Source organism: Lipotes vexillifer, unplaced genomic scaffold (assembly GCF_000442215.2).
Source record: "Lipotes vexillifer unplaced genomic scaffold, Lipotes_vexillifer_v1.1 scaffold90, whole genome shotgun sequence".
Taxonomy (NCBI): domain Eukaryota; kingdom Metazoa; phylum Chordata; class Mammalia; order Artiodactyla; family Lipotidae; genus Lipotes; species Lipotes vexillifer.
Genome location: NW_006782310.1, coordinates 4852680 through 4867072, shown reverse-complemented (window position 1 = coordinate 4867072; position 14393 = coordinate 4852680). Strand labels below are relative to the sequence as shown.

The window sequence follows — 14393 nt, the reverse complement described above, 5'->3', positions numbered from 1 at the left end:
ATCCCACACCATGCAGCCACTGGAAAATAGCACTGCATACTTGTGACGGAATGAGAATGAAAACTAAGAATAATTTATTATTATTATGAAAATAATTTTGACCTCACAGGTGTCAAGAATCACTCAGGGTCCCCTGATTCAGTCCAAACATTTACTTTCCATATGTTACTAAGATGAAACTGGGGTCAAGAGAGATACAATGCCCTGCCTAAAAAAACAATAGTTTGTTTGTGGTAGAAAGAGACCTAACAAGCCAAATCTTTTGAATCCCAACCTGGGCCTCAACACAGGCCCTGATTACAGGCTTTGGATCAAAAGCAACGGTGGGGTCTTGCCTCAGTAATGGGCTGTCTCTACCTTCATCCTAAGCACCGTTGTGTTATCCATGCTTCAACTGCTATAAAGTAAAAGTACAGGTCAGCTAGTTCACTGGGCATACCATTTTTCTTCTGTTTTCTAATTGCATAATATCAGATAAGCTAAAGCTAAATTAAGAAAACTCAGATTAATACTTACAACCATCCTGTTTACAAATCCACTGTATGCAGTTGACTCGAGCAGTGTGACCATTCAGGTTGGTAATAACAACACTTTTCTTTAGAGAAGGAAACACTTGTTAGTAAATTAGAATTTATCCTAGAGAGGAATTAATAAATTAATAAAAATCAGATTTCAGTGTTTTTGATGCTAATAAAAAGTTCAGTATTACTTCAAACAGAATCACCTTCCTTTATGAACTATTAACCATGGGTTAAATCATCCATTCACTTTTTAATTCATTCCTGCCTTTCTCCCCACTCCACATTCACTCACCTCTGTCCTCTTCTTGTCCGGAAAGCCTGTCTTGAAATCCCAGACCAGATAAGGACCTTGTTCCCACATATCTTAGGGCCTACTTCTACCATGTTTGCACCAATTTGAGAATTTGGTTGACAAAAAAACCCTTCAAGAGAGGAATTCGTGATTAATGGATACAAATTCGTGGCTCACTTTGTATGCCTTGGCTGATCTGGTGTTGGGTTCTTCAGCCTTAATGACCCAAGGTCACCAGGCCACAACTACTAAGGTCCTCAAACATCAGATCCCTTCAGGGTCTACAGGCAGGTTCCCTGCAGACCCTCAGATTGCTGCTTTCACCAATGTCACTCCACACTTGGGCTTTTCTTCCCCCACTGCTGAAGACTCTATGCCTACTGAGCCCTCCACTTTATAGCCCCTTTCTCTATTGATTGCTTAGAGCACTGGCTTGATACCTACTTGTATGTCAACAGGAATTCTCATGGCTGAGAAAAAGGTTTACAGGGGTAAATGTGCATAAACTAACATATTTCACATATGGGTTGAGGTTAGGAAACAATTTAAAGCATTTCTTTGCCTTTCTCACTAGAATCATAATTCCTTGATGGGCAGGAGTTATTACCCATTATCTTTGTGTCATCACCACTCAGTTCAAGGTTAGCCCATAAAGGGTCTTCAAAAGTTTGCTGAATGAACATCACCCCCAAAACTTTACTTTAGCATCTGACGTGTTCTTATTCTTATATTTCATTAAATACCCAGCCAACAAATATTTAACAAAACAAAATAATTACTTTTTAGGCTCCATATACTTTTTTTTAATGTTAAAATCTCCTAACATGGCCAGCAGATTATCATTAAAAATAAAAATGTGATAGAGGGCATGGGGCACAAACCCATTAAACAGCTGCAGAAAGACAGGCTTCCAAAGCCTTGGTTAATAGCCACTGTAAAGTTTACCCTTGGTTTTAAGTGCTTTATCTTGCCAGTTAACAGTGCATGGTAATAACAAAACAAAAACTGGGAGGAGATGAGCAAGCGCAAGATAAGAAAAATGAATACAATTATTTCATTTATAAGTTCAAATCTGCAACGGATATGAGGATGACGGAATTTTTTTTAATTGAAGTATACCTGATTTACAACATTTCAGCTGTACAACAAAGTGATTCACTCATATATATATATATGTATTCTTTTTCAGATTCTTTTCCATTGTATGTTATTACAAGATATTGAATATAGTTCCCTGTGCTATACAGTATGTCCTTGTTATCTATTTTATATATAGTAGTGTGTATCCGTTAATCCCAAACTCCTAATTTATCCCTCCCCCCTTCCCCTTTGGTAACCATAAGTTTGTTTTCTATGTCTGTGAGTCTATTTCTGTTTTGTAAATAAGTTCACTTGTATCATTATTTAGATTCCACCTATAAGCAACACCATACGATATTTGTCTTTGATTTACTTCACTTAGTATGATAATCTCTAGGTCCATCCATGTTGCTGCAAATGGCATTACCTCATTCTTTTTTATGGTTGAGTAATATTCCATTGTGTGTGTGTGTATGTATATATATATATATATATATATATATATATATATATATATATATATACATACCATATCTTCTTTATCCATTCATCTGTTGATGGAAACTTACGTTGCTTCCATGTCTTGGCTACTGTAAACAGCACTGCTATGAACAATGGGGTACACATATCTTTCTGAATTAGAGTTTTTGTCTTTTCCAGATATATGCCCAGGAGTGAGATTGCTGGATCATACGGTAACTCTACTTTTAGGTTTTTAAGGAACCTCTACACTGTTCTCCATAGTGGCTACACCAATTTACATTTCTCCCAACACACTGTAGGAGGAGGGTTCCCTTTCCTCCACACCCTCTCCAGCATTTATTGTTTGTAGACTTTTTGATAATGGTCATTCTGACCCGTGTGAGGAGAAACCTCATTGTAGTTCTGATTTGCATTTCTCCAATAATTAGCGATGCTGAGCATCTTTTCATGTGCCTGGTGGCCATCTGTATGTCTAGGATGATGGAATTTTTAATCAAATTAATAAAGCAGTGAGATAAGAAAAACATATATCTATCTCCTGCACTGCATTTTAATTTCCAGCACTTTACTTTTTATACTGAGGCTCCTTTTGAGAAGCAACACTAACTGCATTGTCCAAAATTAGCCAGGGGGGATGAGGTCATGATGAACTCTGGGAAGAATGCAGAAACTAGTCACTTGAGAAGTTTGATAGGGAAAAAAAAAAGGCCAAGGGTGCAGTTCAGGGAATGGGTAAGTCCTGCCTTACACCTAGTGCTTAGGGTCCCCATCCCCTATGACCTTTACCCCAATGGCACGTTCTTTAAAATGTCCATTCTCAAAGCTACAACACAAGTGATATGTCTTTGAAATTCAAGAAAACAAAAGCTTATTTGGTAACACTAAGGGAAACACAGAAATGAGATAGCATCTGTGTGATAGCTTCAACCCATACCTAAACTGCACATCTTTTAAAGCTTAAACTGATTCTTTAACAGTACTACAGTTCCCACAGGCGGCTTCGGAAAAGGTTGTCATCATTTGAGATTCTACCTGGGGCTAACAGGCCACTGGTAGGACATGGTGACCCCAGGCTGACGCAGCGCACGAGAGGGCGAGGGGCGAGTCCCGCTCGCCAGAGCCAGACTCCTCGCCCAGACACCCTCCCCAAAGCGGACAGGACAGCACACCCGGTCTCCACGCTCTGGAGCAGCGTCTACAGCCCGCCCCAATCGCACCCAGAATATTTGGCCCCAGAAGCACACGGGGTCGGGCGTATGGCCACTTCTCTTACCTGAGGGTCATAGAGCACCACGGAACAAGACGTGCCGAAGGCCAGAAGTCCTCCGGGCCCGGAGGTCCAGCTCAGGGCTCCCCGCACCCGGTTCGGGCAGCAAAACACGTGAGAGGTCTCCAGCACGGGTGCCACCATGTTGCTGCCTGGTCAACGGCCGAAAGCTGGGCACGCACTTCCGCCCTCGGAGCGGAACTGCTCGGCCGCCGCGTCTCCCGCTGGCGTTATCCGCCCAGCGTTTCCAAGGCGGCTGGGGGCTGGACGGGGGCGACCCCACCCACCTCCCCTGCCAGTGGTCCTCAGTGCCCGGTTGCCTCTACCAGCGCCTGTCTCCTGGATCTTGGCCCAGGGCACAAGCACGGCCTCCGTCCCAGGAGGGAAGACCCGACCGGAACAGCTCAGGACCCTCTAGAAAGAGCCGGGGCTCGTGTGCCAGGGCGGCGGTAGGAGCGTCCCACTGACCCTCACGGCCGGGCTCCCAGCAGCGGACGCGGCTGGCTCGGTGGGGAGCCTTGGCGAGAGTGTCGCCGGCCTCAGAGAGGCGAGGGCGCAGAGGGGCTCGAGGAAAGAGCCCCCGACTGATCTCGGCGCTCAGAGCTCACCCGGACCGCGACTCCGCCCCCTCCCGCCCTTGCGAGACCCGCGGAACCGGCAAACCGGCAGACGCGCGGATCCGCCTGCCGGGGACGGGGTGGAGCCGCACTGCGCATGCCCCGCAGTCATGGCCGACGGGGGCGGTGGTTCCCGGCGGCGCGCTACGAGCGGCGGTAATTAGTAATTGTCCTCCTCCCGGTAGGCTACGGCGCGTTGGGCGCTGCTTCCAGGTGTCTGCGCGGCGGTACCCCGACCGAGGGGCAGCCGGGCCGATGAGACCGCCGCTTCTCCGTGCCGTGTAGAGGTTTTTAGGGAGAGAAGCACGGGCCGGTTCCGAGCCCTCCGGACCGCTGGCGGGAACTGAAGCGGCGCGCGGGACCGGGCCGTGGGACGGCGAGGCCGCGGAGAGGTGAGTCCCGCAGGTCCGGGAGAGGCGGGCGGAGAGGGGTACCCCGCGGGCCGGCGAGGCCAGACTTCCATTTGGGCTTCTCATCCCACAGATGGGCTTCAGGGTCCAACGCGGTAAGGAAACGGTTTGTCCTGTTCATCTCATTTTCGAAAAAGGTACTGTCGTGTTTAAAAATAACCCTTAGAAACAGTTTTGTGCCCTCTTTCCCGTTTTCTCCACTCACCCGTGTCTCCATGCCCTTTCCTTCTGCTTTCTTTTCTCCAACACCCGCGGACTTGCGGGGACGGAGATCGCCGGCAGGTCCGGGACCGCCCTAATCATCCTTCGTGGAAAAAGGCACGGAGCTGCCCGTGAGCCATTCGTCTGTGTTGTCCCTACGCATCTCGCTCCTCTCCTCTCTTCTGCGAATGATTTCTTAATGGTTCTCTTCTGCCTATTAAAACTTCAGGCCCCAAGGATTGTTCTTTCAGGAGTCTAGCCCCGTGGTAGTGCGTACTTCCATTTTCCACAGTATGATAAGCAGCAGTTGTGCAATACTGCTGACAGTGTTTGGAGCACTTCCACATACATCCATTCATGTGGTTTTCTCAGTCACCCTATAAAATGGTTATTACCAATGGGTCCAAGAAAGAACAGCTGAAAGTGGTAGAGCTAGGTTGCCTCTCTCGCCCTTGCTGTCTCACTCCAGAGTCCGACATCTAAGTCTTTCACTGGAGGCAGATGAATTTAGTCATGATCACTACCCATCATTGGTGCTGGACATCTGCTGGCTGGGTCCTGAGATATTAGCCTATATGCTTATCTGGATTATACCTTCCTCTCCTTAACTGAATTCAGTGCTCAACTGGATTCCTAACTCCTCTTTGGAGCATAGGCCTTTGGTTCCAAACGAAAGGATTATGGATGAGTAATAGTCTGACAAAATTTTCACTGGTTTATAGCAATATAAGAGCAACATAGTTTTTTATGAAGTTTAATTTACTTAAAAACTGCAGTCATTCAAAAGAATGTGATCCCTTTATATGTACTGACATGGAAAGATGTCATTTGTTGAGGGGGAAAAAAAAAGAGATCCCATTTGTGTGTTTAGGGCACACATCTGCCTGAGTATGCATGAGGGAATCACAAGAAACTGGCAGAATTGGGTGCCCTTGAAGAGTGGGATTTCAGGAGAGAAGCCTCAAAGTGATTTGCATATAGTTTAAGAAAAAAATTTTAAATGCGACTTACTCTGAGATTGCCATTTCTGCTTTTTTTGATGTTGAAAGATTGTTCTATGAAATGATGGTGGTGGTGGTGGAGGTAGTTAGTCGGGTTTTCTTTTGTTTTAAATCGTTGTTCGAAGCAATAAGAAGTTGCTAGTGTGGCTGTGGTCACCTGGACCCCTCCAGTCTCTGAATTACTGTTGCATTTACAGTGCTAATTACAGAGTCTTAGCACTCAGCTGCTCTCCACTTGTTTCCCATGCTTTAGCAATGCAGGGGTAGAGCCTAGGACTCCAGTTCTTTTTTTCTTTTGTTTTACTACACTGATCACACTAGACGATGCTCTGTAAAACTTGGTTATTTGATTAGACATCGGTTTTCAGCATAGGATTTCTTAATTCAAATTGTTTTGGAAGTGAAGGCAAGGATTTTTTTTTCTGTCTTCTTTAGGAAGGTGCAATGGCGAGGAATTTGTCAGTGATCTTGATCCTGACCTTCGTTCTGTCAGTCACACATCCCCTTCATGAAGTAGGACCAGCCACTGCTTTCCCTCAGACCACTGAGAAAATTATTCCGAATTGGGAATCTGGCATTAATGTTGACTTGGCAGTTACCACACGACAGCATCATCTGCAGCAGCTTTTCCATCGCTATGGAGAAAATAATTCCTTGTCAATTGAAGGATTCAGAAAATTGCTTCAGAATATAGGCATAGATAAGATTAAGAGAATCCATATACACCATGACCATGAGCATCACTCTGACCATGAGCATCACTCTCACCATAATCATGCCGCTTCCAGTAAAAATCGAAAAGCTCTTTGCCCAGACCATGACTTTGATAGTTCAAGTAAAGAGCCTAGAAACAGCCAGGGGAAAGGACCTCATCGATCAGAACATGCCAGTGGTAGAAGGAATGTTTTAATCAAGGATGGCGCTGGTGCTAGTGAAGTGACCTCAACTGTGTATAATGCTGTCTCTGAAGGAACTCACTTTCTAGAGACCATAGAAACTCCAAAACATGGAAAACTTCTCCCCAAAGGTGTGAGCAGTTCCACTGTACCCAGTGTCACAGAAAAGAGCTGGGCGACCTGGCTGGCTAGTAGGAAAACAAATGAATCTGTGAGTGAGCCCAGAAATGGCTTTATGTATTCCAGAAGCACAAATGAAAATACTCAGGAGGTAAGATGAGTGCTGTTCATTATTTTAATCAATATGCCTGCTTGTCTGTCCTGTCATTGCCTTTCTATCTCAGTTGTAAGGAGTTTAAAATAAAAATAAAATGGTGAGTTCATTGAAAGGGGAATTTCTACTCTCTCAGCAAGGCACTTAGCTCAAAGTGTCCCTACTATGTTGTAAACATCCCTGATACAAAACTTGGCGGGGGTAGCTCTTTGGTAAGAATAGTGCTGCCTGCTGAAACCACTTTCTAATACAGAATTTAAAGTAAGTGTAGAAAAAAGATATCAAAATTATTTTTGGAGAAAATCTTTAAAGGAGAATCCTATTAATTAAAACACAGAAACTGGAAGGTCGAAAGAGCAGGAGTTAGAATCCCTGTTTTAGGAAAAGGTGTGGTTGGAAGGGCTGAAGAGTACGGGAAGAGCAGCTTCGCCTCCTTGGCAGAGGGATCACAATGACCTGTGGAGTGACTGGCAAAGCAGCGATATGCTGGACACGTGAGAAGTCTGGGCAGTGACCTTCTGAGTTCATGTGTTTTTCTCCTAGACTAGACTTCCAGACTGTACACAGTTTGCTTTGGCTGAGAGATGTCAACAACAAGGAGTTAGCTGGTATACATTAATAGGCGAAACTCAGTACTTCGTTCAAACCGTCACATGATTTACTAATTCTGGGATAATCCTACTAATGGTCATTCCCATAGCGACACTAGTGATAAAGTTTGTTCTGAGTAGTATTGGCCAAGATTTGTGGGAGTTTAAAGTAACTTTATAGAAGATGAGTAACAGGTGCTACCACCAGTTTTTTTGGTGAGAAGGGAGAGCTTACATTCCCCAGAGATTCTCTTCAAACTAAGCTTGTCATCTAATTAAATGTTTGAAACAACAGCCTGCTGGTACAGGTTTATTTTATTAACCAGCCTTGTCGTCCACAAGAGTAATCGACATAATTTAATATTCTCTCGTTGTGGAACATTACTTTGCCAAATATGCAGACAGAACTGAGCTAAGTTTTGCAATTACAGTTGTTGCTAGAAGAGTGACATGTCTTGGGCTTGTTTAGACCAGGTAGGGTAGCATTAGTACTAAAGCAACATATTTCTCAATCTCTAGTGAACCTGTCTCGAAATTAAAGATCATTTCCTTAATAGATTTGTACAATGAGTTAACAGGCTTGTGAATGTCCATTTATCCTCAAGTTTTTTCCACTTGAGGCTTTCTCCCAAGGTGACTAGTGATGTGACTGCTTCTCCCAAGAAGAAATAGGTGGAAGAGATGGGAAATCACCCCTGTGACGTAATATCTCCAGGTAGCTTGAGGCAAGTTCCAAAGTACTTAAAACTAAAGTTGATTTTGATTTACCTTAACTTAAATAAAGAAATAGGTACCTTCAGTAGGAAAAGGGTGTTGTGTCATCAAACAGCCTTTTTGGATTCTCTAATGGGAGTACCTTTTGGTGATTTCACTGTTTCCTTTTCTTCAGTGTTTCAATGCATCAAAGCTGCTTACATCTCATGGCATGGGCATCCAGGTTCCACTGAATGCCACCGAGTTCAACTATCTCTGCCCAGCCATCATCAATCAGATTGATACTAGATCATGTCTGAATCATACAACGAGTGAAAAGAAAGCTGAAATCCCTCCAAAGACATATTCTTTACAAATAGGTAAAATTGCCTTTTTTGTGTACAAATCATTTCCAATAGATACATTTATGTTGTACTTTTCCTTATATTTACATCAACCTATTCATTTTTCAGAGTAATTCCAAATATATCATCTTAATTGTTCTCTGCCTTGAATGTGAAGAAAGCAAGTGTGTTAGCCTTACCCTTAAAACAAACAAAAACGAGAAAATAAAATTTAGATCATAACTTGTCTGAGGTCCTCCCACAGGATATGTCAGGGTCATTCAAAATTTGGGATCTTTATATGTTGTCATACTGTTTGGAGGATGGTCAGAGTTAATCTCTGCTGTTTAGGAACCTAATTCTCGTACATTCTTATTAATAGATGAAATCAGGGTACGCTCTGCTATAGTGTAAGTTGCATTGCTCAGAAACTATAATGAAGAATTAATTGCTTTGTTCACTGAGGAAATTATTGAATTCCCAGTTTCCTTTTCATACTCCTTTCTTCCCTGCTTCTTTCCTTCCTTCCTTCCTTCCTTTCCTAACTTTTTCCTCTTCTCATAATTTAGCTGTTAGGGGAGTCTGAAAGCTCAGTTCCCAAGTGAGCTAGAGTTCATCCTTGGTAACTGTGTCTTCCCCTCCCTTCACCCCTAGCTGAAGAATTTTCCACTAGGTTTATGCCCTTTACCTGGAGGGTTCAGTCACATTGTTCATTTGATCAAATTTCTTGGTTATTACTCTGTTACCACAGTCCTATTCCACCGAGTTTGTATTTCTTTAGCTCTCCTGCTTTTAAGTTTCTTAAGCCACTCCACAGTCTCTCTTTTAAAGGTTATCAATTGTATGCTTTTTCCTTTCTCTGTTTTGTTTGACAGCCTGGGTTGGTGGCTTTATAGCCATTTCTGTCATCAGTTTCCTGTCTTTGCTGGGTGTTATCTTAGTGCCTCTCATGAATCGGGTGTTTTTCAAGTTTCTTCTGAGTTTCCTCGTGGCATTGGCTGTTGGGACATTGAGTGGTGATGCTTTTTTACACCTTCTTCCACATGTAAGTACAGTAATTTATCCCATTAGTGTATTTTACTATTCAACATTAAATATATGTGTGTGTGTGTGTGTGTACTTTTGGTTTTTACTTTGTACTGATATGTATAAAAGGCTGGAAATTTGGTTTCTAGGAGCACGTGGGTGGGGCATACCCTGTGACCCCCTGTCTCACCTCTGTTAGTGTGTGCCACACCTGGTTCCCTCACACGCAGTGGCAGAAGTTCCTGTTGCACTCAGCTGCAGGCCACTGGGGCAGTGCACCTGGATCTCGGGTACCTGCCAGGGCCCATTACCCAGGCTGGGCTTCTTGTAAGCACACTGACGACCGTGGTAGGGGCTTTTCAGCTGGGAGTATAAGCAGTAGACACTATATGCCTATTAAGTTTTGCAGTTCCCTCTTATTTGTGGCCATGGGAAAACATTGGAAATACCCACTACTTGTATGTTATGAGGGTCATTGGGGAATGTGTCTGTCTTTACACTGAACAGATCCACTCTATTAAGTGCCATCGTACATTACATACCTTAAGCTGTAGATCGCTGCTGCTTGTTGGTCATTTTATTTTTAATATGCTAAACTTCCCCTCATTCCGAAGTATCACATTAATTGCCTAATTCTGAATAATTTCAAATTTGATGTTAATTATCTTAGCCAATTTTTCTGACGTGTGAGACTACTGAATTTATAAAATCCATATTATTTTGCCTTTAGTCTCATGCAAGTCATCACCATAGTCACAGCCATGAAGAACCAGCAATGGAAATGAAGAGAGGACCACTTTTCAGCCATCTCTCTTCTCAAAACATAGAAGAAAGTACCTATTTTGATTCCACGTGGAAAGGTCTGACAGCTCTGGGAGGCTTATATTTCATGTTTCTTGTTGAACATGTCCTCACATTGATCAAGCAATTTAAAGATAAGAAGAAAAAGGTAAAAGTATTCTGAATACTTACTATGCATTGGACATTTATTTAGAGCAGTACTTGAACTAAACTGGGCTTGTCCAGGGTGTATGATCTTCATTTGTGAGGGGGTTCAGTACCTTTTTGTTCCCAGAAGCATTCATGGAGAGCAGTTCTGTATCTTTATAACCCTGGAGTTCTCTATCTTCAGTACTCCTTCAAAGTCACAAGACCGTAAGAAAGGCAAGGGTAAATATCTATACAAATCACCAAACAAGGCACACACAGGGCCTTGAAGATGAGAAGCATCGTGATTATGGCATTGATGGTGCCGATGGTTTCACGGGTATATACTTATCCCGAAACTCAAGTTGTATACATTAAGTATGTACAGCTTTTTATATGTCAATTATACCTCAATAAAGTGGCTTAAGAAAAAAGTATCATGGATTAACTTTTAAATTACTCATGCAGTAGCTGAATATTATGTTTTGTTTGAAAGACTATGTGACTTTCACATACTTGCCCTTTGCAAATTGCCACCAGAAGATAGTGTGAAGCTGAACAGTAGGCTATTTCTGGTAAAAATATCTTTGGAGTTGCCTATGATTATCTGCCTCTTCCTATCTGATGTGACTGGGCAAATGAGTCAAAAGACTGTCCTCATGGGGGACTCTTAAAAATAACATGTACACATCTTGGATATTTGTGTACTCATATACTGGTCATTTGATGTTAACCAAACTTTTCTTTGAGTTGGAGTTCTGTATGATCATTTTTTTTTCTCTACAGCCATGCTGCTTCATCTAAATTTCCAATTTTGGTTTCTCTAAAATTGAGCAAGAGGTTACATACTTGTAAAGCTATTTTAAGTGTAGAATCTAGATTTTTGGAAATATAAAAATTTTATACAGTGATTGCCTTATGTAATTTTTTTTAAATTTTATTTATTTTTCTTGTACAGCACGTTCTCATTAGTTATCTATTTTATTCATATTAGTGTATATATGTCAATCCCAATCTCCCAATTCATCCCACCACCCCACACCCCCTCTTTCCCCCCTTGCTGTCCATATGTTTGTTCTCTACATCTGTGTCTCTATTTCTGCCTTGTTAACTGGTTCAACTGTATCATTTTTCTAGATTCCACATATATGCATTAATATCTGAAATTTGTTTTTCTCTTTCTGACTTTCTTCACTCTGTATGACAGTCTCTAGGTCCATCCACACCTATACAAATGACCCAGTTTTGTTCATTTTTATGGCTGAGTAATATTCCATTGTATATATGTACCACATCTTCTTTATCCATTCATCTGTCAATGGGCATTTAGGTTGCTTCCATGACCTGGCTATTGTGAAGTGCTGCAGAGAACATTGGGGTGCATGTGTCTTTTTGAATTATGGTTTTCTCTGGATATATGCCCAGGAGTAGGATTGCTGGGTCATATGGTAATTCTATCTTTAGTGCCTTATATAATTTAATAGCCTTTTTTTTTAACAACTTGCCTTTGAATCTTTCAGAAGCCTTCAACTTAAGTTTTCATGGAAGTAACTATTCTCACCATCATTTCATAGTTTGAGTAATATGTAATTAAATTGTGCAGTTGCAATAAAGGTATAGCTGGCATGAAGAGGCTTGAAAACCAACATAGTTGATTCTTGCTGAGCATAGAGCTCACGTTGGGAATCAAGTGCATGTGTGAAGAGAAGAGTGACCTCCATCCTGTGAATATTTGCCCATATGGATTCTACATTCACTAAAATCTCAAATTGCAAATTTTGAACCTTTACTGAACCTCAGTTTACAGGGAAGAAGTGAAATAACAATAGCTTACTCATTCTTAATCCAGGAAGTCATCTTCTATGTTCCTGTTGTCCCTGTTGCTTCACTTGGATGGGTTTGAGACTATATCCATACTTCTTTGCATTCTCTGGGATTATTCTCACCTTAAAAAAAAAAAAAAAAGATCATTTTTAGGGTTTTTTGGGGGCAGGAGTTGTTTGTGTTTATTTGTGTTACTGTGTTTCTATTTCAAATGCCATAATTTAGCATTCTAATCTCAATTTAATTTTCAAGTTTTACCTAAAGATTGCTTTATATTCATCTGGTACTCTAACATGGGACTCTAAGAGGTAGGCTCTCTGTTGTCTAATACAGAACAGTATTTTTTAGACTCTTAAAGTAATAATCATTTGTGAATTGTGAAATAAATCTTGTGTCACGACTAATGTTTTTAAATGCAACCGTGATTTTACAGTATATTCCATATTTTACTCTGTGTTTATTACATACATTACTGTGAACTGTAGTCAAAGAAGTTTGATAATCTCTGTTCTAAAATAGTTTCTACTAGGATGTAAGATCTTAAGAGCCAGGACCTCTCTGTCTTCTTTACTGCTGTATCTCCAGTGCCTAGAATAGTGTCTGGCACATAATAGATGATTGGTAAATATTTGTTACATGTATAAGAAACATTAAATGGCAAGTAAGCATACTTTCTAGGCAAAGACTTCCCACAGGAGTTTTGCAAACATTACATGTTCTCTTTATTTTTTTAACTTTTTTTTATTATTTTATTTTTATTTTTTTATTTTATTTTTTATACAGCAGGTTCTTATTAGTCATCAATTTTATATACATCAGTGTATACATGTCAATCCCAATCATCCAATTCAGCACACCACCATCCCCACGCCCCCGCAGCTTTCCCCCCTTGGTGTCCATATGTTTGTTCTCTACATCTGTGTCTCAACTTCTGCCCTGCAAACCGGTTCATCTGTACCATTTTTCTAGGTTCCACATACATGCGTTAATATACGATATTTGTTTTTCTCTTTCTGACTTACTTCACTCTGTATGACAGTCTCTAGATCCATCCACGTCTCAACAAATGACACAATTTCGTTCCTTTTTCTGGCTGAGTAATATTCCATTGTATATATGTACCACAACTTCTTTATCCATTCGTCTGTCGATGGGCACTGATGTTGCTTCCATAACCTGGCTATTGTAAATACTGCTGCAATGAACATTGGGGTGCATGTGTCTTTTTGAATTATGGTTTTCTCTGGGTATATGCCCAGTAGTGGGATTGCTAGATCTTATGGTTATGCAATTTTTAGTTTTTAAAGGAACCTCCATACTGTTCTCCATAGTGGCTGTATCAATTTACATTCCCACCAACAGTGCAAGAGGGTTCCCTTTTCTCCACACCCTCTCCAGCATTTGTTGTTTGTAGATTTTATGATGATGCCCATTCTAACTGGTATGAGGTGATACCTTATTGTAGTTTTGATTTGCATTTCTCTAATAATTAGGGATGTTGATCAGCTTTTCATGTGCTTCTTGGCCATGTGTATGTATTCTTTGGAGAAAGAAGACATACTGCATGAGCTGTCTATATATTTTGGAGATTAATCCTTTGTCCATTGATTCATTTGCAAATATTTTCTCCCATTCTGAGGGTTGTCTTTTCATCTTGTTTATGGTTTCCTTTGCTGTGCAAAAGCTTTTAAGTTTCATTAGGTCCCATTCGTTTATTTTTTTATTTCCATTACTCTAGGAGGTGGATCAAAAAAGATCTTGCTGTGATTAATGTCAAAGAGTGTTCCTCCTATGTTTTCCTCTAAGAGTTTTATAGTGCCCAGTCTTACATTTAGGTCTCAAATCCATTTTGAGTTTATTTTTGTGTATGGTGTTAGGGAGTGTTCTAATTTCATTCTTTTACATGTAGCTGTCCAGTTTTCCCAGCACCACTTATTGAAGAGACTG

General features: G+C 41.4%; 2 protein-coding genes across 8 annotated transcripts in view; one reads left to right on the top strand and one right to left on the bottom strand.

The window, feature by feature from the left end:
• Nucleotides 1-11364, bottom strand: part of ELP2 (elongator acetyltransferase complex subunit 2) — a 52365-nt gene extending 41001 nt beyond the window's left edge. For 2 of the 6 annotated variants that reach the window (XM_007455209.1, XM_007455211.1), the window contains exons 1-3: nt 11357-11364; nt 3650-3791; nt 517-595 (exon numbers count right to left, since the gene is read on the bottom strand). In XM_007455209.1, coding sequence (XP_007455271.1) covers nt 517-595; nt 3650-3787 — 217 coding nt within the window. In that variant the 5' untranslated portion in view covers nt 3788-3791; nt 11357-11364. Of the gene's footprint in view, nt 1-516; nt 596-3649; nt 3859-11356 lie in introns of those variants that run through there. The other 4 variants (XM_007455206.1, XM_007455208.1, XM_007455207.1 and 1 more) reach the window with 3 other exon arrangements.
• The window catches only part of SLC39A6 (solute carrier family 39 member 6), a 25664-nt gene continuing 15883 nt past the window's right edge, over nt 4613-14393 (top strand). The window contains exons 1-4 of one of the 2 annotated variants that reach the window (XM_007455213.1): nt 4613-4652; nt 8522-8705; nt 9545-9714; nt 10426-10644. In XM_007455213.1, the coding sequence (XP_007455275.1) occupies nt 8558-8705; nt 9545-9714; nt 10426-10644 (537 nt within the window). In that variant the 5' untranslated portion in view covers nt 4613-4652; nt 8522-8557. Of the gene's footprint in view, nt 4653-6316; nt 7040-8521; nt 8706-9544; nt 9715-10425; nt 10645-14393 lie in introns of those variants that run through there. The other variant, XM_007455212.1, reaches the window with a different exon arrangement.